The sequence below is a fragment of the Synchiropus splendidus genome, chromosome 2 (genome assembly GCF_027744825.2).
Source record: "Synchiropus splendidus isolate RoL2022-P1 chromosome 2, RoL_Sspl_1.0, whole genome shotgun sequence".
NCBI classification, from domain to species: domain Eukaryota; kingdom Metazoa; phylum Chordata; class Actinopteri; order Syngnathiformes; family Callionymidae; genus Synchiropus; species Synchiropus splendidus.
This window is the reverse complement of record NC_071335.1, coordinates 19,764,305-19,788,327: the sequence shown is the minus strand read 5'-3', so window position 1 is coordinate 19,788,327 and position 24,023 is coordinate 19,764,305. Positions and strand designations below refer to the sequence as shown.

The window sequence follows — 24,023 nt, the reverse complement described above, 5'->3', positions numbered from 1 at the left end:
TCAGAAATTCAAGAGAAAAACAACCAAGCGGGAATAATAAAGAATAACGGGAACAGCCGAGTACGAAGTGATGCAACAGCGCCTCCACCTGGTCATTATAAAACACGTATTAGAATGTATTTATAGGAGTAAGAAAACGTAAAAAAATAACTAAAAGCTTAAATATGAAGAAACTGGATACTATGGGATATTATGAAATTTCTTCAGGTTACATTAAAACACCCAGAATAATGTAGAAACTTTGAATTGAAGACTGAAATACATGGAGACAGTCAAAATATCAATCAGTGCTGACACAATGTTTTATTCAGTGGTTTAAAATGATGAACCCAGATAACATGGTCCATCTGAACGATGCAGAGCAATATATTACTTTTGTGAGTGAAGTCCTGGAACTCTGAGGCAGTTTTGTTCCACGTATCGGTTAAAAAAGTCCTGAAGAGGTCGAGTGGTTCCTGTGTTTACCTGAAGCTGTTTTGTCAAGCCCGATTATTACACACGGCTGAAACAAAGCCGTCGGTGTTCCATATAAATAACACTGCAGAACTCGGCGCCCCCTAGCTCATCTGCGGTAGCCCCTCTGTTTCTTGTTCCTGGCCGGGGTCCTGATGGGCTGGGTGGCAGCTCCGTCCAGGGGTGACGGGGCCGCTGCTGGTGGAGAGGTCGGCGAGAAGAGGTCCAGCTCCGGGTCCAGGCTGGACTTGAAGGGGCCTGCTGAGCAGAACTTGGGGGGACTGGGAGGAGTGGGGAGGAGATCAGCTCTTCTGCCAGGTACCGTCTGACATTGTGTCTCACCTGATGGGTGTGCGAGGGCTGCTGTTGTGTCGGCGAACAGCTCGGGGTCGAGGCTCGAAAGAGAAACCTTCTTTCAGACTCTCTAGCACCGAAGGAGCCACGTAGGTGAAGCCCTGCGGAGAGGAGAGTGTGAGCTCAGTGGACACATGTTACTTGTGTTGGACAGTGACTGACGGCGAAGGCGAGCTCAGCACTGTGGCTCAGCGTGGTGTCGTCCGGACTGTCCACTGGCGTCTGTCTGGTGAACCTGGAGTCGAACTGACTCACATCCTCCTCCGAGTGCTGTGACAGGAAAGACAGCATGAGCGCTCAGCGACGTGGAATGTGGCGAGTCGGGTGACCCACCAGCTGAGGTTTGTAGGGCGGCTCCACTCGCTTGTTCAGAAGGTCGTCCCAGTTGATGTGCCTGAAGAACGGATGTTTCTACAGCGACACAAGAGCGTAAGATGGTAAGCAACACAGCAGGCCGACAACGTGAGCAGCTGGAGAAGACTTTTTCCTTTGGAGGTCAGTTGGGAGTGCATCTGTTAGCTATGCTAAGTGGCAGTCACATGACCAGCTCCGGTTCAAGCAGGTAGAGAAAAGACATATTGATTTTATAAGGCCACAATGATACCTGAATGTCTGCACAGTCAGATTTACTGGAGCCGAGTCTTTGAGCCGGATTCTTCTTCAACAGCTGCAACGACAGAAAACAGCAAGGATCCAACTCAAGACAGTGACTCTCCTCCGACTATAATTTGGCGGCACTGATCCTCATCCCGGCGGCTTCAGTAGGCCAGCTTGAGCCGTACCTTCTTGACGAGGTCTCGGGCATCGATGGTCAGATAGGGAGGCAGGTTGAGTTTACACTTGAGGATCTTATCAATGGTTTTCTTCCTATTTCCAGCGGTGAACGGAGGCTGAAATGAGACATTCATTATGACCACACTATCGCCCTCAGGAGGAGGACCATGAAAGGTAGGTCAGAATGTCACGGCAGGTGAGATTTTACAGACGTGAAAAACGTACTGATCCGGTCATCATGTCGTACATCAGAGCGCCGAGGCTCCACCAGTCCACCGCCCTGTTGTGACCCGACCTGGTCAGAATCTCCGGGGCCCTGGGGCAGTACAGGGACACGTGTTACCCAGTTGTGTCTGTGTGTGTGTACATGTATTAATATTCTTAATGGAACAAACTTTGATAAGACACTGATCTTATGAGGACATTTTGCATGGTGCAGACATTTTTGCCGGTCCACATAGAGCTTTGAGGGTGAAAATATACAAATAACAGGGTCAATATAACTGGGTTTCAGTTTGGTTGACTGTCCTGGTTAAGGTTAGCCATGTGTTTTGGATGGTAAGGTTTAGTGTAAGAAGCTGGGGAAAGGGTTCTGTAGAAGAGAAGAGACAGCGATAGAAGTCTGAGTGTGTGTGCGGGGGGAAGTGTGTGCGCGTGACTCACATGTACTCAATGGTTCCACAGAAAGTATGTGTGACTGATCCATCATGAATCGATTCCTTGCAGAGCCCGAAGTCTGTGAGCTTGATGTGTCCTCAAGAAAACAAAAGCACAACATTACAAAACAGTTCATCAAAAAAGTAGTGTGAGTCCAGGGACGCCTCCTCAGAAATGGTCATCTGTTAGATAGCCTAATTCACCAGAACATTATGACCACCTGTGGGATCCTTCCTATCAGGATAGGAGCTAGCAAAGTGGCAACAGTTTAACACGTGTGAGGCTCATGAGCACGTCATCATCTAAGAACATTCCAGCAGCCTAGGACTGACACAAATACACCAGAGGATGTGGGGGCGGCTCCCTCACACAGTCCATCAATTCTCACTGCAAGTCTGAGACTTTGGTTCTCAGTGGGGTAAGTCAGAAGGAGGAAAGCAACTTCGGGTTTCTTACCTTGGTGATTGAGCATGATGTTTTCTGGTTTGAGGTCTCTGTAAATAATACCATTGGAGTGGAGGTGACCCAGAGCCAGAGTGATCTGCCCCAGGTAGAAGCTGAACAAACATCCACATGGTGAGCGCGGTCAAGACACAGGAATGGGTTGTGAAGAGGGAGATGCCCACCAGGCCGTGTCCTCCATGAAGATTCCCTCCTTCTCCAGCTGCATGAACAGCTCCCCCCCTGGTGAAGGACAGGTTGATTAGAAACCACCCCCATGTTGCCTGAAGCGCTCATCCTACCACTTAGGCATTCGAGAATGAGATACAGTTTCCCTCCGGTCTGGAAGGCGTAGAGGAGGTCCACGATGAACGGGTGCCGCACGGTCTCCAGGATCTCCCGCTCTGCTCGCGTGTGCGCCGTGTCCTTGGCGTTACACACAATCTTTGCCTGCAGGGAAAACAGAAGCTCAGATATCCCAACAAGACACTAACAGTAGCACCGACATACCTTCCTGAGAACCTTCATGGCAAATATTTTCCCCATCTGAGCACCTTGAACTTTCCTCACCTGGAAGACCTGAAGCAACAAATAAGGGGGTTCATTTAGCTAAGCATAGTATGGGTTTGTTTCTGCATCTCCATTCAGGCTCCTTAACACCATCATAAGAGCTAGTTTTTTTTCTTCCTGATAAAACATGCAAACAAGAGCCTTTGTTCTGCAATGTCCAACTAAAGCAATATTTTTCAACCGGTGTGATACTAGTGTCAGGTGAGCCATGGGAAATGATCCAGTTTCACCTCATTTGTCCGTAGATAGAGATGGACGATACAACAACATTAAATCATGAAGAAGTAGAGTCTGTTGACGATCTACAAACATGAGGAGATCACATGGATTCGGCCACATTCTTTCAATACAATATAGATCTATGCTGATCAGCTGATTTGTTCATCACTCGCTGCATGGTGCACAAACTCGCAGAGAAGCAGACAGTCAAATGCGCAACTCCGAGTTGTTTTTAAACCTGCTGTGCCTCTAACTGGACCAGACACCTTCATGACAGAACGATGGAGGGAGTGATCCTTGTTCTGCTCCTGCGATGCCAAAGACTGTCTGCACTGCAGAGCTGACAGTGCTAATGGCTGAAGTGACGTCTCACTTCTAAACTTTGACACTCGTAAACCGTCAAAGTTTGTTCTGTGGTTTCAAATTAGCTAAATGCAGAACCAAATAAATGCGCTGTAAAATCGTTAAAAAGGGGTTGAAAAACACTGAACTAAAGAACATAGAAAGACGGTTCTCCCATCTCATGCAGTAGATGGCTGGTGGCTGACAGCCCACCTTCATAGTAACCTCTATGCAACCGGACAACAACAACATCATCCTCCTCCTCACAGGCCTCGAAACAGCTAGGTCTGACAGAGCTTGCAGTGGAAGGAAAATAACAGCATGATAGTGCACTTGGCCTGGTGAAGTAAACAGCAAGGATCTTCGGCTCCTTGTTACCTTGCCATACGCTCCCTTTCCCAACACCGTGAGCAGCTCAAAGCAGTCTGGCCCCACTCTCTCGCTGTCTCGGTTCACGCTGTCACTGGTCAGCTCCACCTCTTCGGTCTGGACACTGGAGTGAAGGTGAAACACGTGAGCAGCTCATGACGTATCTTACCGTTGAATCAGAACTCACTTTTCCTGTTCAGCCGCTGTGAAGTCACACACGTCATCCTGAGGAGAGCAAAACACAACCGTCCAGGCAACATCATCAGCATGCAACAGACAGCGCAAAACAATGCTTGGAGTTAGCAACTCGCTACTCAGCAGAAATACGTTGTGAGCTTTACACTACACAGGACGTTTTAACCGACGCCTCACTAGCCTTCAAACACAGTAGCTTCATCATACTAACCCGCTGGGCAAGGAACTGACCTCAGTGTCACTGACGTCCTCAGTCTCCAGGTCGATATCGAACACACCAGCCATCCTGAAACAATGTTTGTTCAGATCACTGAAGCCTGCTCTCGAGAGGCTACAGATAACTTACTGACAGACAATACAGACATTAATACAGGCAGGTGTACGTGTTTATACATGTTAACATTAACGTTTGAAAAGGAATACGGGCGCCGAACTCGAGAATGACTAACACGTTAAAGCAAAGCAATTCCAAGCGCAGCCAGTTCAACAAAGTGCGGAGGGATGTCGAGGGAACATGGGAACCATCAGACCGGTTGCGTTCATGCTGGAGAGAACCTGGCTGGACAGGTAAACATGCGAGCACACATGCTAATGCTAACTCAGTTGTTACCTTGTCAGTTCAGACCTCAGTCATCCGGCAGCGCTTCGCCACAGAGCAAGACAGTTTGGAAGCTCGTGGTGAGCTTCAAACACGGGTCGCCATAATGATCATTTCTTCTGATTCGGGACCTGGAAACACAGGTAGCCGCTTAGCTTCACGGTCCAGCATGCAGGCGTTTGTTGATGCTACGTCATCGAATACGTCACTCATAAATGAGGCTGTATATGAAGCCATAGTTCGTCTCAAGATATATATTTTTTTCTTGTCATAGAATACAGTACAGAATTCAAATCGATTAAAAAATATATTCAGACATGTTAGTGCAAAAAAATAAAACGGAGAAGAAAAATGTAACGCCCGAACAGGGACTTGAACCCTGGACCCTCAGATTAAAAGTCTGATGCTCTACCGACTGAGCTATCCGGGCTCTGCAAGGTAGACACAGATGCATACGTCATAAAGGTGACCAACAGCAAAATGCGCATGAGTGTGGACTTCTGTATATAACGCGACTTATAAACGTAATCATCATGGACATCATTGTTTAAACCGCAATGACAATGTTTCACCTGAAGGCCGGCTGGACTTGCTTATCATTGTTATTCATTATTATTTGAATGAAAATGATTTCAATTTATTGACAGAGCTCGGTCAGAACCATATTATCAAGCTCAAAATCAGAATTATGCTCGTGACTGTCTGGTTTTAGATGCTAGACAGCAGGAACTGCTTGATTTAAACTCCTCTTCTCAATGGAAAACCTCGCGCCACGCTTCCCTTTTGGCCTCGATAAAAGAACGATTTTGCCGATAATCCTTAGCGATGCTCAGAGTACAATTCAGTTTAGGTTATTTCCATTAAAATGTATATGTGTATATACATAAATACATAAATGTGAATATTTTATTTACTGTTATCAAAGTCATTATTATGAGAGTCGAGTCTGAGGAATTTAATGTGGTGTTTCACTAAGAACGACAACAGTTGTTTAGTATTTATGTACTGTAACATGACAAAGAATAACGCAAAAAATTCAAAATTTTGCGCAGGCCCCAGCGAGATTTGAACTCGCGACCCCTGGTTTACAAGACCAGTGCTCTAACCCCTGAGCTATGGAGCCCTGCGATACTGTCGGCGGCCACACGGATCGCTTTAAATGTCAAACCGGGATTTCCCAGTCACATTGAACGGTCTTTGTCCTTTTGTCCAGCAGGGGACGCAAAGGGATCATTTTTGGAAAAATAAAGTGTTTTTTTTTTTTTTACCTTTTTATTTTCTTACTTAAAATCACAGGAACGAAACGTGTGCATGGATAGATTTTAAATAATCTGGATGTATGATGTTTTTTAAGAAGCTATGAAGGTGTGTCAAGAAAACGATCATAGAAGCCCCTTTGTGCACAGCGTGAAAGGAATTGGAGGCGTGGCGAGGGGCCAAAATCGTGGGGCCCCACTTCTCTCATGTCGCCTCAGTGTTTGCAGGACCGAGTCAAGATGGACCCGAAAGGATAGCGTTGCTTTTCCTGTGAAAATGGTTTTGTTTTTTAGTCCCTTCTCGCCACATTTGGGATTTTAATTCCCGGATCCGGATATTTTTTTTCCGGAGGAAAGATAATTTATTGTGGAGCCATGGTGAAGGAGGCGAGACCATTCAAGTCATTTCTGTCTTCATGAAGGGGTTTCTGGGTTCCCAACCGAAAGTCTTGGCTCAGGACCCAGAAGATCACACCAACAGGTAAAAGTTACTTATAAAATGGTTTATTTACGGTGGGAAAACAGTGGTGTTCTACGTGTTTAAAGTCTCAAAATGACTCGTCTTGGCGCATTATTCAGCAAACTCTTTTGTTAGCTCTTCTTAGCATATTGGAATTCCTTCAATTCTAAATCATCTGTTTGTCTTAAGATAGCTTTTCTTTCCATTATCCTTTACAACTCAGACAAAAGTGAGACACTTGAAGTTTTGATCATGAAACAATTTAAACGAGTATCTTGTGCCTAATATCTATTCATTTACAAGTAAACAATAGAGGACAAATTGCCTATTTTGTGCCGAAAATCAATTCACTCAGGATTTTATTGGTTTAGATTATGGCCCTTATTTGTATTTTTCATTTGAAATGATGCCATTCTAATAAATCGGCGGGGGAGAGCAGCTCCTGGCTCCAGACCCGCTGGACCGGTTCTCCGACCGAGGAGTCCGGACTGAGGTGGCGCCCAACATGACGGTTTGCTACGCCCACAACTGCTGGGGGAAAACACGCTCAGCCTTCTTCTATCTATTCCCGGACCGAGCTGCAGTTTTCGGCTGTGTTTAAGAAGAAGACGCCGGAATTGTCGGCTCCAACCGAGGACCTTCACCAGAGGCCCCGCCGCCACCGCTGGAGCTGAAGACCCGCCGCTACGTCTGGGCTTCACGCTCGCGACTAATGGAGTCAAACAAAAGCACCGGACTCTGAAGACGTTTTTTTCCCCCTTCCTGGTACTGAATCACTGACGAACGAGGGTCGTGATTTGCGTCCCCGACTGACCATGCGAGGAGTCCGGGTCTTCGTAAAGGAATGTGTTGGCTACTCCCGGCGTTAGCTTCGCCGCTACATGTAAGACTCGTCTGAACGGACGCCGTCCGCTTTTATTGCTCAACTCAAATGCTTCTATTTGTTCAGTACACGGGGCTGGTTTGTAGCGAAAGCATGAATATATGCGTCAATAACCCGCGTGAGTCCGTGTGGCCTCGGCTTCGGGAGCCCGGTGCCGTCCGCCTCTGGAACACGGTTCTCGAACAAAGACGTGATTTGGATCTTATTCTCGTCCACAGGGCCAACAGTAATAACATGCTCCTGTCCTCCGCCGTGGTGGTTTGGGAATGGCTGAACGAACACGGTCGGTGGCGGCCCTACAGCCCCGCCGTCTCGCATCAAATAGAGGCGGCCATTCGGAGCGGAGACACCCGCGGAGGAAGCGTGGTCCTCGGCCAGGTGGACAACCGACTGTCGCCCTACATCATCGATCTCCAGTCCATGCACCAGTTCAGACAGGACACAGGTGAGGCTGCTGCTGGACGCACGGTATACATGGCGAGGATGGCTCACGCTCATGGTCCCATCTCAAAAAGTATTCGACATTCCTTGCCAGTGATGGGAAGCGAAGCCAGGAGATCGATTGGTTGTACTATTGTTCTTCTTGAGGCATTGATAGCTGTTCTTCAGTTGCCTTATTTCACGCCACCATCACGCCCATTGGCTTGTCCAGTTCCCTCAGAAGTGTCAAACCAAAAAAGTATTCTTGTCAGGCGAACTTCCAAAGATTCCTGAGAGAACTGCTAATGCATCCGAGCTCTTTGGTGCATGTATGAGATCTGGACTGTCAAACTCAATCTTCAACTGTCCAAAACTACAAGTCAGAATCCCGGTCCAAATTTGTATGTATATTCCATCCATAAGTGGAACATATACAGAGTATGACAGCAGACTCCCGCTCTGATTTATCCCCTGATACTCCCTCAACAAATTCCCTTCCGCCTGCCTTAACTTTATCCAAACAAATTGTTGACACTGCGATCTTTGTGTGTCACACATCAAGATGGATTGAAAGTGATTGAGTTTGAACTTTGAGCCAACAATTCATCTTTAACTTTCTAGTTGGCCACAAAAACGAACTGGATTTGGCCCCTTGGCCTTGAATTTGACATGTTCTAAACCTGGGGCCTCAAACATGATTGACCGCAGGGCCACTAGAGGCAACGTGTCGGGCCCCCGACTGGAGGGGCAAGAGGCCTTGTGGTATTGATTTTTTTTTTTTTTTTATATTATCGAACAGTGTTTTCTAGCCATCTCACCTTGGACATAAGTGGGCCTGGTGAGAGGTCAGGCCTATGCTAACGTTTGACATCCAGTGGCAGTGCACAGAACTAAACAGAACCTCCAGCAGGCCACAAGTTTGAGATCCCTGTTTTTAACACTGGGAAAAGAGATCCACACTCACGCTAACAGCACTGCTCCAACGGCTCTAATGAAGTGAGCCTGAGGAGTGTTCTCTGTGATCGCATCATACACGTTGTCTGATGGAGCTCCAGCAATTGATGATCTGTGGCAGCTGGAAGAGCTCGTCTGAAGACAGCAGCTGCACGTCCAGGAGAGTCATGTCGAGAGCCACGACCTCCGAGCGCGTGTGTTTAGTTTCATCACTGAGTGAGAAGCCTAGAGGGGCTTTCGGTTCTTGACACAGGAGATAGGAAAACTGAGGTTTGGGTGCAGGAGGAGTGGTTGTTGGAGGGGCGCGATATCTGGGATGTTTGCCTCGCTCCTCACTACTGGGATTGTTTTGCAGGCCAGATGTGATTGTGGTGGAGAGTTTGGGGGCTGTTGGATGAAAACTGGTGGTGTGTACTGAAGTGGAGAGCTGGAGCACAGATGTTTCTGATTAGTCTTTGTAACATTTACACGCAGCGTTTAATGTGGTGGTTGTTTCTCTAGTGTTTGGACATGAGACATTCAGTTTGTGTGACTGATGTGGGCACAAAAATCTCTCTTCTCTGGAAAGTTGAGCTGATGTGTTTTTTTTTTTTTTTTTAATCGTGCGGATCAAGACCAGAAGAAATATTTGGGGTCAATCATCATAACTGACGTTCATTTTTAATTGAGGTTATTGAATGTGATAAAGCACAAAACTGGGAGGATCCAGAGTGATGGACAGAGAGGGATCTCTTTAGCGCTTTTGCAGCATCGGGACCCCCTATGCTTGGATTCTGTGCTTTGCGGCGATAGCATGCTTACACACAACCCATGATGATCCAGCATGTTAGCATCAGATGAATGCAACAGTTGTTGTGAGCTCACTCTCTGTTACCTTAAATCTTGAGCTACAAACCGAGGCAGCACAAATCTACGTCTGTACTGTCTGTATTATGATTTCATTAACTTCGGGACTTGTCGTCCTCATTTGATCCGCAGTCTTAGAGACATTCCTTAAATTATTGCTCTCTTTGTTGCAGTTGTTAAACGTGAAGTGTGACTCAACGTTACAGCTCATAAATAGCTTTGATTTGTTTCCGTTCTGCCAACATTGGCATTAATTGTCAATAATCCAGCCACTGAGGTATTTAAAAATGTCGAGCGCTTTCATTATCCTGCTGTTTGAGCTCCATGTTGCTCCAGCTGGTCCTGCTGAAGGAGGCTGTTCCCAGACCCCTACAATGCCCCAGGGCGTCAGGGTCACAGTATTAAAGGGGGATGTGGGACTCCAGAGAGACAGGAGGTGGGGGTGAGCATGGGGGTTGGATTGTTTGGGAGATGGGTGGAGGAATGACTTGGTATATTTGCATATAGACATCAAACCAGGTCAGTGGGACAGACCTGGGGTGGAACGGAAGTGCGTTGTTCCTGAGGTCCATGGTATGTGCTAAGAAGATAGAATGTAGAAACTGAGAAGTACAGATATTAGCTTCTTTGCTCACGAATGTCCCAGCTCAACACCCGAGTAAGTTCAGAATGGTAGGGACTACAGTGGGGCATGGAGGCCAACTGAAAGGCACCCCATCTACTCTGGCCTGGGAATGTCTTGTGATTCCCCTTTCAGAACTGGCTACCAGCCTGTCTCTGAGGACAACTTTGTTGTTTCAGTTAGGGCACTCTGGAGAGGCTGATCTAGCCCTTTATCAGGAACCACCTGTGGGAGCCTCACGTCATCGACGCTCTTGCACCGCGTGCGATTGAATCCTTTTTGTTCCTGCGAGATCTTTTTATCTTGTTCTTCATCTGATCTACTTGATCCATCTCCATATCAGTTTTCATCTTTTTCTTCTCACCTTATCTCCTCTGTACCTTCAGTTGCCTCTTCTCTGAACCTGAAAATTGACGCCGAGACTCTTGGGAATTGACTCATTCAAGGCTCGACACAGTACAGACAATGAATGAAAGAGATGAAAGGTAGCTCAGCGATGGAAGGATCGTGAAGAGGATTAGGAAGAGAAAGTCGAGTTTGATTCTGTTGCTTGGAAATCTATGAATCATCACTTTTAACACTGTTGCTTTTTCGTCGCCTAATCACATTAATTTCACTAATGGTCCTTAATTCCAGCAGATTTCATCAAGTTGACCTGTAATTGTTCATAATGTTATGGTTGACGGTTGAAAGTCATTATCATGATCTTGTTCCCCATTTGTTGCAAAAACATATCCCACTATAATCTCATGTTTTCTAAACCCTGGGATTAAAATTGAAATGATAAATTGACTAATCTGGATTAATCCAATACAAAGACTTTTTGTTATCGACAATTAAGTCACTGTTGAGCCACAGAGACCAAACATGGAATTCTGGACTTGGAGATGTGCGTGCTAAGATCCTTCAGTTTACCTGTCTTCGGTTCTTGTCTCATGGGTGAGGGAAGGATGGACTGACTGGACTGCTCTTATCGTAATAGACTCACGCCCCTGCACCTGACCACAGTTGTGCAGTAGCTCATGTTTGTGGTCAACACCACTTTTTCTGTGTTGTCCGGAGGCAGGAGGTGCGTGTGCAGCCGAATTTAGTGGTCATCACTGAATTCTTGTCTCTGGAGTTACCACAGTAATCCCTGATGTTGATGGTGGTGGTGAGGTCACCATGATGCCTTAGTAGTTCCATCCGTTCTTGCAAGTGCTAATGTGCAAATCCTATCAAAGCAGAGGCTAGTTCTGCTAGCATCATGTGTGAGGCGAACACCTTGAAATTTGGCACACTACCGGCCAGGATATGTAAAGTTGGCACTTGGGAATCCATCAGAAGTTAAGAAGTCAAAACAATAGGGTGCCATGTTGATGCCCAACAGAGACTAGTCACAGTTATGTTTCGGGTCCCATGGTTCTGAATGGAGTAATGTGGCCCCTACCTTTGACTGTAAGCAGTTCCTCCTCATGCACATGAAGTTGCCCCCGTTGGCAAAGGCCGGCTCATCACAGAGAGCAAATCTTATTTGAGCTACGGCTCCCACTCACAGACCAGAGTTGCAAATCAAAGCCTTGAATTATCATAGCCAGTTCTCTCCTTCAGGTCAACAAGCGTCACCGTTCCAAGTATGAATGCCGGCATTGTGTGGGATCGCAGTCACCCCGGTCCAATCTCCTCCTGTCATTAAGCAGCGTCCTGCACTATTTCTGCAAGACTTGGTGTGGATTTTAAACCTCAGTGATAAGGATTTTTCCCGGATCAGTTCCAGATAGGTAACTTTAATCGCTCTTGCCATCTCCGTCAAACACTGGCAAGGTCCAGAGGAGTTTCCTTTTTCTGCTGTGGTGTTGTTATACTCTGTGTGTCAGGTTACCACGAGGCCCCCGGGGGGACATTACTCACGGTGTGTCCGGCAACACACAAGTGAAACAAAGCATGTGGTCGAGTGAATAAACAGATGACAGCCAGTAGTTCATCATGAAAATGTGCCTTTTTGAGGAGCACCCAGCAACAAACTGGCAGCTGACTCTCATGTGATGAGCTTAAGTCGGCCCTCGGAGCAGGCTGTGATGCCAGAAAAATGAGTTAAGTGCTTCTGCAAATCTGCCAGATTAAAGGGGCACTTTGCAGTTTTTCCACTCACAAGGGGCGACACCGAACCAGTCAACTGGAGAAGGAGAGTCTCAAGCACTTATAGTCCTGCCCCAAAGAGGGGCTCGGAAAACAGCTCTAAGTGCTTTTTAATGGACTGTCTGGAGGAGGCGGGTCGCTGTCAGGACCTCATAGGCAATTTTGTAGTTCTCGCCTCTGTTGACTAGTTTTGAAGGTTAAACACCCCTTGCTTAGAATATTCAAGGTTTAAGATGAGATTATTTAGGTGGCGGAGTTCTTTGGGTTTTGTACACAAGTGAGGGAAGGATGGGAGTAGACAGACCCGTGAGCCATTCGAAACAATACTTGGCCTCTGCACTTCCATAATTTGGGCTCGTAAGGGAGAGGGAAGTTTCAGGGATCTTCTAAAGGACTACAAAAGCAAATGGAGCCAAACACGGCTTCATCAATGCAGAATCTATCTGACCTTGGCCTTGGGTCATCACTGCGCATTGTTGAAGTCATTACATTCCCGAAACAGTGACCTCATGGCAGAGCAATTCTGAAATCCGCCCTTGAGTTTCAGTTCTGTCTTTCTGTTGACAGCAACAGCTGTTTCATGTTTAGGAATTATTTTATTAATTGAGGTTTCAAGAACCACAATATTTCTGTTATCTAGAGTTTCTGCTGACCGACTGTGTCCCTTGTTGATTATAGTGTGTCAGAGGCGTCTTCCTCTAAGGTGGTAGCTGTTTAGCACTGGCAAGACACACTGACTGAGGTGCAGAAAATTGTAATCCGAGAGAGACCTTGTTCACAATTAGGGATGGTCGATTTGGTCTTATAGTCATATCCTGATGGTTTTGGCTGAACAGCAATATTAAGACTGCATTTTTACTTTCAAGCCCTTCAGTATGTTTTACAAATGGACGACCCAGGTAGGCAACAGTTGCAGACGTGTGTACACAGTTGTGCGTCCATGCAACTGAGAGTTTCTTGTATTTGAAGTCGTGAACCTAAGTCCGCCAGACTCTCCATGACTGTCGCAGGCTAGAGAGTACGGCGCCAACATGGTCTCGTCATATCTGTGTGTGCAAAAGGGGAGTGAATATGCAACTCCAATGCTGCCATGCGCTGGTGTTTACTGTGTTCAGAGCAAGATGTGAAATTCTCATCATGGGGATCATTTTCAGCAGCAAATCATGTAGGATAAGGTCTCACCCATCCCTGATGATCAGTGTTGCACAGGAACAGGAAGTGCTTTCCCACACTGCTCTGCAATGATTGAAGAAGCGGTTGAACCAACAGCGCACGACTGGACCGTTGCATGTGCTTGCCTGCCTGTCAGACTTCTATGTGTGGGAATGTGTGTGTGAGGAGGGAGGCGGGGGTTCAGTGGGGAGAACAATGAAGACCAGATGGCTAGGCTCTTTCCCCCACCTGCTCCAGGCCTTTGTGCACTGTCTTGTAGTTTCTTCACCCATGTTGGTCCAAGTTCGCTCGAATTGAGTCGTGGTTCATTCCAGCTTCATTTGAGTCGGAGGGCATGTCCGAGCGTGTTACCTTTCATTCTGATGAAGACTGACACGTGAACGCTACACTGAGCCACGTGTTGACCCAGCACTGACAGATGCTAGCATAATATAGGTGTGTCCCCTGCTACATACACTGCTCTTCTTCACTGCCGGAACGCTGGAACCCCCCAACATCATCTCGTGCAAAGGTCCCAGCGTGTGGAAAACTGTCCTCACCCTAAAAATTCTGACCATCTAAACATTTGAACACATCCTGACTCATCGACTTGCTGCCTTGCAGGAACCATCCGTCCAGTACGAAGGAGTTTTTACGACCCTTCCTCGGCCCCTGGGCAGGGTTGGCAGTGGGAGTGGGAGAACGATGCGGGTACATGGACACCGTATGACACGGAGGTGGCCATCACTATCGAGCAAGCCCACAGCCGGCAGCAGCAGTGCCTGGACCTCACACCCCTGGGCTTCTGCTACCTCATTGACTTTCAGAACATGACACAGGTGAGGGTGAAGTTTTGAGGTTGCACCTTTATGTGTGGTTCTAATTGTCTTTCCCATCTCAGGTGAACCGACAGAGCCAAAGGTGCAGAAGGATCCAGAGGAGGGCAGACGTGGCCTATCCTCTGGTGTCAGGGCCTCTCCCAATACCTAAAGGAGGAACTGTGGGAACAGGTGGAGGGCTAACTGGTGCTCTGCTTGGGGTTGGGGTATCAGGGGTCAGCATGGTAAGCGGAGGATCTGTTTACACCAATGGGGGTTTAGCAACCACCGCTCTTGGGCAGCCATGCTCCTGCCAGCAATGCATGCTGGTCTTCAGTGTGAAAACAAACATGGGAGGCGGAGCGGCGATACAGACTCTTGGTAGACGCTCATTAACCATGCAGCGTGCCAAAAACCCAGCACCAGTCACCACTAAACCCTTAAGTCCGTCTAAATCGGCCACTCTAGGACGAGGGCAGCAGCAGTACTCCAATTCTAGCTACTACCAGACACTGCCTCATGGACTCGCCATCACCAGGAACACTGCCTCACCAAGACAGAATGCCCAGCTTTTTGCCCAATCGCTTGCTGCTCTTACCGCAGGCGCATCCTCCTTGGGTATCTCCTCCACTTCCGGCCGACCTCCCCCTCCGTCCTTCCCACCACCACAGCCACCGTCCACCAACCAGAATCCTCCGTCCATCCCAGCCAAGCAGTCATCGCAATCATCCGCCAATGAATCGGTGCCAACCGCTACGCTAGTTACGCCCGCTAGTAGCGTAACAACGCCTCCATCTCCGGTGCCATCTCCATCGCCAGTGGTCATGAAGCCTCAACGTGCATCGTCTTCTGCTTCCAAAGTGTGCCATGCCCCATTGCCACAGAGATCTAGTCTGGCAGGACTCAGCAGACCCGCGTTGCAGAGGATCGCAATGGCCCAGTCCAGAGCGCTGATTGCATCTGGGTGAGTGACTACATCAGAGCTTTAACCATTAGAGAATTACGACTGGTACGTCTGGTTCCAACCACGTGCGTCAAATCCAGCAACAACGCTGACGTTTCACACACTCACTTGTTGTGCGCTGAAGCATCAGTGTTCATAAACATGTTTGGACTGGCGTGTTGGAACATGTTCACTCATTTCTGCCTGTAGCACTCGCCATTCACACTCATTCATGTGTGCGTGCGAGATTCGATACAGGATGAGACGCTTGTGTTGTCCGTCGAACTGGTGTTTGTCCTGCAACACATTGGGAAACAAAGTCACAATCTCTGCCCACGTTCAGAAGAAACAACCCTCTTTGCTGTTTATTTTGGTTACAGCTGAAAGTTTGTCTTTTGTGCGAGCGTTGTTGTTGTTGTGTGTCAAAAGTCAGCCGATCCAACTGTGAGGAACATCTGTGATGTGCAGCGTGGGGTGGGGTGGGGTGGGGTGGGAATCAGCGGTCTGGCGAGTGCAAGGCTTCGGGTCGGCAGCACCTCCCTCCCTGAAGCTAATCCGTGGAGACGACAATACGTGTGGTGTGATGGGATCAAGACGTGCCGACAACCCAGAATCATTTTTTTAAGACGACTGCATAAGTGAATCACATACGATCTAAAGCTGAAGCGCATATTTGATCCCTGCAAACTACACATGATACCGCGATAATGGTGCAACACTGCCTGGTGCACAGACCCACAATGGGTTGTTGACTGCCAGGTCTCTGAGATCCAGTGCAAATGGCGTCACCGTTCTGAGTGTGAACACAAGCTCAGTGAAGGTTCCACAGGAGCTTGGCACAGAGTCCAGTTCCACACCAGCTAGGAGCTGTTCCACTTGCAAGCCACTTGTAGCCAACTTAGGTGCTAGTGCTCTTTGCAGAGCTACATCCAAGCCAAGTAGCTGTTTGGCAAGACGATGCTAAGCTGGTGATTTCTGCAACAAACATGCTTGTCTGGCTAGTAATTACAAGGCTGATCAAGCGCTGGCTGCATACATGTACTCACTACCATACTATGTTGGAACTCACCAAGTACAATCCGTCCATCTGAGGCTGAATGACCCCCGGTTCTGTCCGGACTTGTAGTAGCATCTGAACCACTGAGTTTGACACAGTAGTCGCTCAGAAAGTCTAAATCCCTCGGAAGCTTGAACCAGCGACAGGAAGTGTAGGGCGTGTAGTGAATGCCATCAGATGATCACTTTCAATTTCAAATCAAGGTCACATGTTTTCACATGTAGATTTTTAGGTTGCCCCCCCCCTTCCTTCCACCGCTTCTTCCCTCCGTGTCTCTGCAGTCTGGGCCCCTGCGAGCCTTCATTGTTGGTCTCCACAGAAACCTTTGTTGGATTACTGAGCCTGGGCCACATTAGCAGCACAATGCCAAACCTCGGCTGCGTCTCCCGTCGCTGCTTGCTCTTCCATCCCCCCCTGCTGGCTCATCTTTCCCACCATCCTGCGTCCTGTTTAGCCTCGGCAGGTTTATAGACTTCCACATCCTCAGCGACTCCAACCTCTCAGACTGGGATGTCAGGTGGAAGCTGTGATACAGTAGAACAAACATTGGGACACAGCAGCTGTGAGCTTGTTTAACAAACACACACTTCGTGGTGGTAAATATTGACAGACTTGAGAATGTCTCCCCGACCATGGGAACTCGAGCACAGTGGGCGAGAGGATTGGGGGAGGCAGCTTAATGAGGTAACCAAGGAAGGTCTCTAGCACGTTTCATCAACACGCCCTCGGAGAGGGGGTGTTTGCTCAGGAGCGCATGTTTGGTTACTCCTGGAATGTTATCGAAATGTAGCGACTCAGCAAAGACAAGGTCACAGGCGAACCGGTCTGATCGTTTCCCGACTTGTCTGCCCGGCATACTTGTTATTCTACTCAAACTAAAGATTCCCAAATAGACTTGGGAGTAAAAAAGAGCCTGCAAATGAAAATGGCTTAAAGAGAAAGTAAACATGGACTACTGTTGAACTAGGAAGCCAGGAGTGGATTTAGAAAAATGGTTGGTAAACTCCGGATACAGACATGGGAAAATAAATTCCAAGTTGACTGGGTAAATTAACAAGTCTGAAAAAGCATAGGAACCTGGAATTGGTCTCCGTGAAACAGGACCCCTGAAATAGAAGGAAAAACTCGAAGGATATCTGACTCGACAACCTATCCAGACTAAAGTCAGACATGGGCTCAGTCTGATTTTTTAAATCTTTTTTTTTATGTTTGTCATTTTCTGCGGCGTACAAGTATCTACCAAGAAGTCACTCACGTCTGGTGACACATTTCCGTGTCATGTCAAAATTGTCAGGCGTTTCTCCTCAACAAGTGTGCATTTGTGTGCTGCAGTCTGTGGGCGTGTCGCATTGTCTACCGCCTCAATCGTCCAGCTGATGTCCATCTGGAGTCCTGGGGTGGGGGGTGTGGTGGGGAGGAGGTCTGAGGTCACGGGAGATGTTTTAGGTCAAGAGACTCGGTTCCCAACTCCTCCCCCGATCTTTGACGAGTGCTGCCCTAGTTCCCGAGTTAGTCTCGTGTCACGTTTCCTCGTTCTTGTCCAGATATTGAATATTACATTTGGGCACTCGGGCGACTGGTTGTTGTGCGTCTTTAGCTGCAGGATCACAAGTCACTCTCACGTGACTGCAGTGTAGGGCTGCAACGACAAGTTGACTATAATCTCCTATTGAATTATTCGGCAATGGGTTCATTTCGACTTGTCGTGATGTCATCTCTTTGCGCTGTCCACAAGAATGGCTGCGGCTACATAACCGTGGCGACCCAAAATGTCTGAAGTATGAAGGGGCAACACATTATGAGCAACTGAAATTCAAATATATTTACTACACTACAACCCTTATGCCAACAAGTCAACTACTCAGTGACGAGTCGTTTGCGTCCATCAGTTAAGTGTGACGTGAACATGCTCCCGACCTGCGACCAGACCTGCTTCATCTCATAAGCTTTTGTTTACTGTTGAGTTGAGAGGTGCATCCGCAAACCCACACAAAATACGAGTCACACACTTCCAACTCAGTCAGCTCAGAACATGTGCACACAATATGTCAACACACACAGAAACACCACACAACAAGAGGTAAACATGTCTGCGTCACACAGACCTGAGTAGACGCACATTGAGTGGGATTAAAACACACACACACACATTGTGCTCAATCTTATTAAGGTCAATCAAATGCACGTCGAAGACACAATTACTTATGCACAAGCAAACCTGCACTGCTCTCTATGTGGGGACCTCTCCCCCTGAACCTAACCGTCCAGAACACATGGCTCACCTGAACCAGGACTCTGAACCAAACTGGAACCCAGTTAGAATCACCCAGTTATTTTGAAGTCTTCATCCTCAAATTGAGGCTTGGATTTGTGGGGACCAATAAAAATGCCCCCACTTTTAATTGGTCCCCACAAACCAGGTACAAGCATGCACTCAAAATTACTTGTCATAATGAAATGTGCGACTTCACAGAGGACACGAGGCAGGTGTGTGTGTGTTTACACGGTCGTGTTTTGTGTGACAACAATAATCACATCCGGCTGCAGCGTGACGTCCGTTAGACTGATCCGACTGAGCAGGTGGAAACTTGGGATTAGCATCACACTCTCACACACGCCGCAAGAGTTGTGGTCTGCTGCTGCATTTGTGTTCTGTTGTGTGATGACAGTTGTCAGTTTCTGCTGGTGAGTTTGTGTTACGAGTCAAAACCACTGCCAGCGATCAACTGTGTGTTTCTGTTGCAGCGTTCCGACGGTCCCGGTAAAGAACCTCAATGGATCCAGTCCAGTCCACCCAGCGCTGGCGGGCAAGTACACATACCCACACACATGTTTGTATTTCTATCCTTGTGGGGATATTGTGAGGTTTCTCATGGCCATAACCCTTTCCCCCTAAACCTAACCATCCAAAACACATGGCTAACTTTAACCTGGACTCTGAACCAAACTGATACCCAGTTATAATGACCCACTTATTTTGAAGTCTTCATCCTCAAATTGAGGCTTAACCTTGTGGGGTCCAGACACATGTCCCCACAGTGTTGTATAGTACTCACAAGAATAGTGTTTTGTCAAGAGTTGGTCCCCACCTAACCATCTAAAACAAATGGCTAATGTTTACTTTTAACAAAACTAAAACCCCAGTTATTTTGGAGTTTTAACCCTACAAGAACACACGCACACTTAATAAAGTTCACTTGACACATGGACCCCAAGAGAAAAACATATACTTGATGAGATGCATCTGGCAAATATGCACACATTTGTCCACCAAAAAACAAAAGGACCCACAACACAAATATCAAACTAACCCCAGCACACACTGAGAGTAGCTGAGCTGAAGGTTGTGCTGTTGTGTCGCAGGCATCACAGGGATCCTGATGAGTGCGGCCGCTCTGCCCGTGTGTCTCACCCGACCTCCCAAACTGGTCCTGCACCCGCCGCCGGTCAGCAAGAGCGAGATCAAGCCAGTGCCGGGCCTTGGGCACTGCTGCAGGAAGACCAGCAAGAAGCAGACCCGCAAAGGTCAGTGACGCTGGGACCCGCACCCACAACCTCAGTGGGTTATTGATATTTTTAACTTGACTACTTTAACTTAACTTTTTCAACTTGAGTCTTTTAACTTTCTCTTTAATTCTGACCTCAGCGTTTACCTGTACTGTAATGTTATCGATTTTTACAATATCAGTCACAGTGGCGTATTTTGTGACGTTGCCTATGTTTTATTATTTTTAATTTCTTGTCAGCTTCTTCCTCTGGCTTTGATATGAAAGTCAAAATGTTGTGACTCAATATTTTTCAGTTTCTAATGACTTTTGAAATGAAGTCCCCTGACCCCAATTTTCCCTCTAGCTTTTAAAATGATTCAATTATTGAACTGCAAACTCACACCATTTTTATTTCTCCAATATGGCGTTCAATTTTTTTATCAATATTTTTAATGTGTAATTATTCATTGATGTTTTCTCTTTTGGTATTGACTTGCTTGGTGAAAATAAATGGAAAGTGTCTTGTTTATGTTTACCTGAACCTCAAATGACAGGTAAAACCTCTGAGGACGTGGTGAAGAAATATCTCCAGAAGGTGAAGAGTCCACCTGAAGAGGTGAGAGCAGCACCCCCTGCTGGTCTGACTGTCTTAAAGGAAGACATGTCTGAGCTCGGTTTCTCCTCCAGGACTGCACCATCTGCATGGAGCCTCTGGCCGGTCCGTCGGGCTACAAAGGTCCGGGAGTGGGCGCGGTCTCCAGGGCTGAGTCTGTGGGGCGTCTGGCCCAGTGCGGGCACCAGTACCATTTCCAGTGTTTGGTGGCCATGTACAACAACGGCAACAAGGACGGGAGGTGAGTTGCTGGAGTGGACGTTTGTTTGGGGCAGAGTCTGATGTCCCGCCTCAGCCTGCAGTGTCCCACCTGTAAGACCATCTACGGGGTCAAGACGGGGAACCAGCCAGCCGGGAAGATGGAGTACCACGTCATCCCCCACTCCCTCCCGGGACACCCTGACTGCAAGACCATCCGCATCATCTACAACATCCCGCCAGGCATCCAGGTGAGGGTCCCGCCGCAGGTTCCGTTCGAAGCCACGGACGGAGTTTGACCCACGACCTGTCCCACCAGGGTCCGGAACACCCAAACCCAGGCAAGCCATTCACCGCCCGAGGCTTCCCGCGACACTGCTACCTCCCCGACAGCGAGAAAGGACGCAAGGTGTTGCGGCTGCTGCTGGTGGCCTGGGACCGCCGACTCATCTTCTCTGTGGGGACGTCCAGCACCACTGGGGAGTCCGACACCGTCATCTGGAACGAGGTGGCGCACTGGACCACGCACTCACACAAACGCACATTTCTATTGCTATCTTTGTGGGGACATCTCCAAGAGTGGTTAGAATTGTGTTCTAAGAGACTGACAAGTGTTCAGACATGCAACACAGCTCACACGCACAGTCCTGTGAAACACTACAACTCACACACAACTGAGAAATTCTACACCAAACATCTTCACGTGCTTGAGAAACTACAACGCTCACCCCCTCTTCCTTCCCCCCAGGTCCACCACAAGACCGAGTTCGGCTCTAACCTGACGGGCCACGGCTTCCCGGACCCGGGTCACCTGGACAATGTCCTGGAGGAGCTGAGAGCTCAGGGCATCACGGAGGACGACAGCCTGCTGGACAAGTGACCTAAGCAAGCGGACCAGAACCAGAGTTTGTGCCGGGCCGAGACCTTCATCAGCACTTAGAGGAACAGAGACATTTTGTGACCTGAGACACCAGCAGAGACCGGAGAGCCGCAGGTCCCAACACCAGCGAGTCGGACCAAACAGCAGTTAGTGAAAGAAAGGTCAAAGGTCGAGGAACAACTGGAGGATAAAGAGAGAGAAATGAGGAAGGATGAGGGAAAGAAGAAGGAAACATGAAGGAAGATAGAGAGGACACTGGTCAGGTAGTTTCACCACAAACATGAAATCCGAGTCTCATTCACACTGAAATCTTGACCGTGCTGCGTTCAGGGTCGCTGACAGTACAGAGTAAATGGTGCGTTCACTGACCCGACAACATTTTCAAGGGACTTCTGATACTGTGAGGTTTCCCTCGATAACCAGCGGCATCCCGACATGTCGCCAGACTGTTTTGATGCTGCGTTCAAAGTCAGAGTCTTCTGCAGAAGAAAATTCAGTTAAACTAGGTGCAGCTCCTCTTACATCAACACATGCAACAACCATGCTACACACACACACACACACACACACACACACACACACACACACACACACACACAATAACTTTTGAACACCAACTTCAGTTTTTATACCTGCAGAGCATCTTCAGGTTCAAATGCTAACACGTGCCAGTGGTTAGCAAAGTGCTATGATCTAACAATGTTGCTGAGTCACCAGTGCGACGTTGGCGTGTTAGCATTTCACGTCAACATTGAATCAGCATTTTAAGATTTCAGTGTGAAACATCGGATTTAAACTTGGAGCGTTGAGTAAAGATTAGAAAGCAAGAGTTCGGAGCCTCCTGGTGGACGCTGTGGCGTCGTTTTTACGTCTCGTGGTTTCCTCCCTTTCTTGGGTCATGAACTGAAAAAGGACCAAATTCTGTTCTTTTTTTTGTTTTTGTTTTGAGTCTGATCGTTCTTGGTACGATTCTCGTGAGGTATGTTTTCATAAGCTCGCTGCAAGATCCGAACACACGCTGATCACCTTGACGGGAAGTTGTGGTTTCAGTGATTGAAAATACGTAACAGTCCCAAAGTGGGATCTTTGGTCGACAGGAGTGGAACGTTAGCTGGAACCCAGGGTTGGGCGGGCGGTCGCAGACTCGCTCGCGACGGTCGGCCCAGTTTCTGAGTTGGGTCAGTGCGTGATCCGCCATGTTATGAGGTGTGTGAGTGCGGTTTTTAAAAAGCTGTGTACTGTGTATACCGACAGTTTAGGCTGTTTCAGTCGTCTTATCCAACATTTGACATGACTTCACTTGAGGGGGCTTCAGTTTTATTACCCTCATCTTCGGTCATTGATAAAGATACAGTTCACTGTATCTTTAAAAAATATTTAATGTTTTACCTCAAATGTATTTTTTCTTTTTTTTTTAACTCAACATACCAAACCAACTATAATAAGGAACTAAATTTTTTTTAAATAAAATTATGTCAAGTACAACAAAATTTAAAAGAGCATTCTAAATAAATTCATTAATTAAAAAAAAAAACAACTATTTTTATTTGGAAAAACTGATTTTTTTTCTTATTTTTTTTAAGAATAATTTTTAATGAAACTCCAATAACTGCAGTTTTCACCCTCAAGTCCAAGTCTGGTACTTTTATTAGAGTTTTATATCTTGAAATCTAGTTTTGCTGAGTTAGCGTTTCATTATTAGTGGTACGCCTTTGAATTTTTTTATGAATTTCCTTCAGGTTAGCTCGACGGTTCTGCACAGGCGAGTGGGCGGCCGTAAACTTGTTTTCATTGAACTGATCGTGTCATTTTGAGGCTGCAGGAAACTCCATCTAAAGACTCTGTTACAGCATTTTTTATCTACTTCACAATTGGAACCAAGGAACTTGCTAACATTTTTTTTTCTTCAAAGTAAACAAAATATTGCTAAATTGTAAAGTGAATGGGTGGGAAAAAAAATATAAAGACATATTTGAGTGGGATGATTTTGCTAATCTATTCAAGGCTATTCCATTCCATTCCATTGTTGGAATAAAATGGGACATTAAAAAAACGTTTTCAGGTCCGTGATTCCTTGAATAGTTTAAGATAAAAAAAGGGAATAATTGTGATTTTTTTTTTCCAGAAAGTTCCTCAAAACAAACCATGTGCAGCTTTGGAGTCGTCAATGTTTTCAAACTTCACCAGCAATGTTTACCATTTGAACATGAGCGTGTCCTTTTCTGACAGGAGTGATGATGTCACAGGTGGGAGTTTCCAGTGTACATATTTTTAAAACTAGTCTGAGTAAGACGGATTAATACATGAAAAATAAAGAATGATTGAAAATTATTTTGTGTTCAG

At 47.0% G+C, this 24,023-nt stretch overlaps 2 protein-coding genes and 2 non-coding genes across 5 annotated transcripts; 1 reads left to right on the top strand and 3 right to left on the bottom strand.

The window, feature by feature from the left end:
* Positions 1–296: 296 nt before the first annotated feature.
* Positions 297–5,161, bottom strand: LOC128754822 (ribosomal protein S6 kinase beta-2-like). Its single transcript, XM_053857755.1, has 16 exons — positions 4,985–5,161; positions 4,606–4,660; positions 4,367–4,404; positions 4,189–4,303; positions 3,190–3,258; positions 2,982–3,129; positions 2,865–2,922; positions 2,695–2,795; positions 2,245–2,335; positions 1,807–1,897; positions 1,590–1,697; positions 1,412–1,474; positions 1,141–1,218; positions 970–1,077; positions 796–908; positions 297–734 (listed from the first exon to the last, which is right to left on the bottom strand). The coding sequence occupies exons 2-16, from the start codon at positions 4,657–4,659 to the stop codon at positions 563–565; spliced, it is 1,407 nt and encodes a 468-aa protein (XP_053713730.1). The 5' UTR covers position 4,660; positions 4,985–5,161; the 3' UTR covers positions 297–562.
* Positions 5,162–5,329: 168 nt separating this feature from the next.
* trnak-uuu (transfer RNA lysine (anticodon UUU)) lies at positions 5,330–5,402 on the bottom strand. Its single transcript has one exon. It is a non-coding gene; the product is annotated as a tRNA-Lys (tRNA).
* Positions 5,403–6,022: 620 nt separating this feature from the next.
* trnat-ugu (transfer RNA threonine (anticodon UGU)) lies at positions 6,023–6,095 on the bottom strand. Its single transcript has one exon. It is a non-coding gene; the product is annotated as a tRNA-Thr (tRNA).
* A 355-nt stretch (positions 6,096–6,450) lies between these two features.
* Positions 6,451–23,994, top strand: LOC128754813 (E3 ubiquitin-protein ligase DTX4-like). 2 transcript variants are annotated; one of them, XM_053857741.1, is made up of 11 exons: positions 6,451–6,709; positions 7,790–8,016; positions 14,308–14,522; positions 14,585–15,465; positions 19,247–19,308; positions 19,865–20,026; positions 20,544–20,605; positions 20,677–20,843; positions 20,898–21,051; positions 21,120–21,308; positions 21,549–23,994. In XM_053857741.1, exons 1-11 carry the CDS (start codon positions 6,645–6,647, stop codon positions 21,678–21,680), a joined length of 2,316 nt encoding a protein of 771 aa, XP_053713716.1. In that variant the 5' UTR covers positions 6,451–6,644; the 3' UTR covers positions 21,681–23,994. The 2 variants fall into 2 exon arrangements, with proteins under 2 accessions (XP_053713716.1, XP_053713718.1); XM_053857743.1 differs by lacking the exon at positions 6,451–6,709 and adding an exon at positions 7,130–7,571.
* Positions 23,995–24,023: the final 29 nt, after the last annotated feature.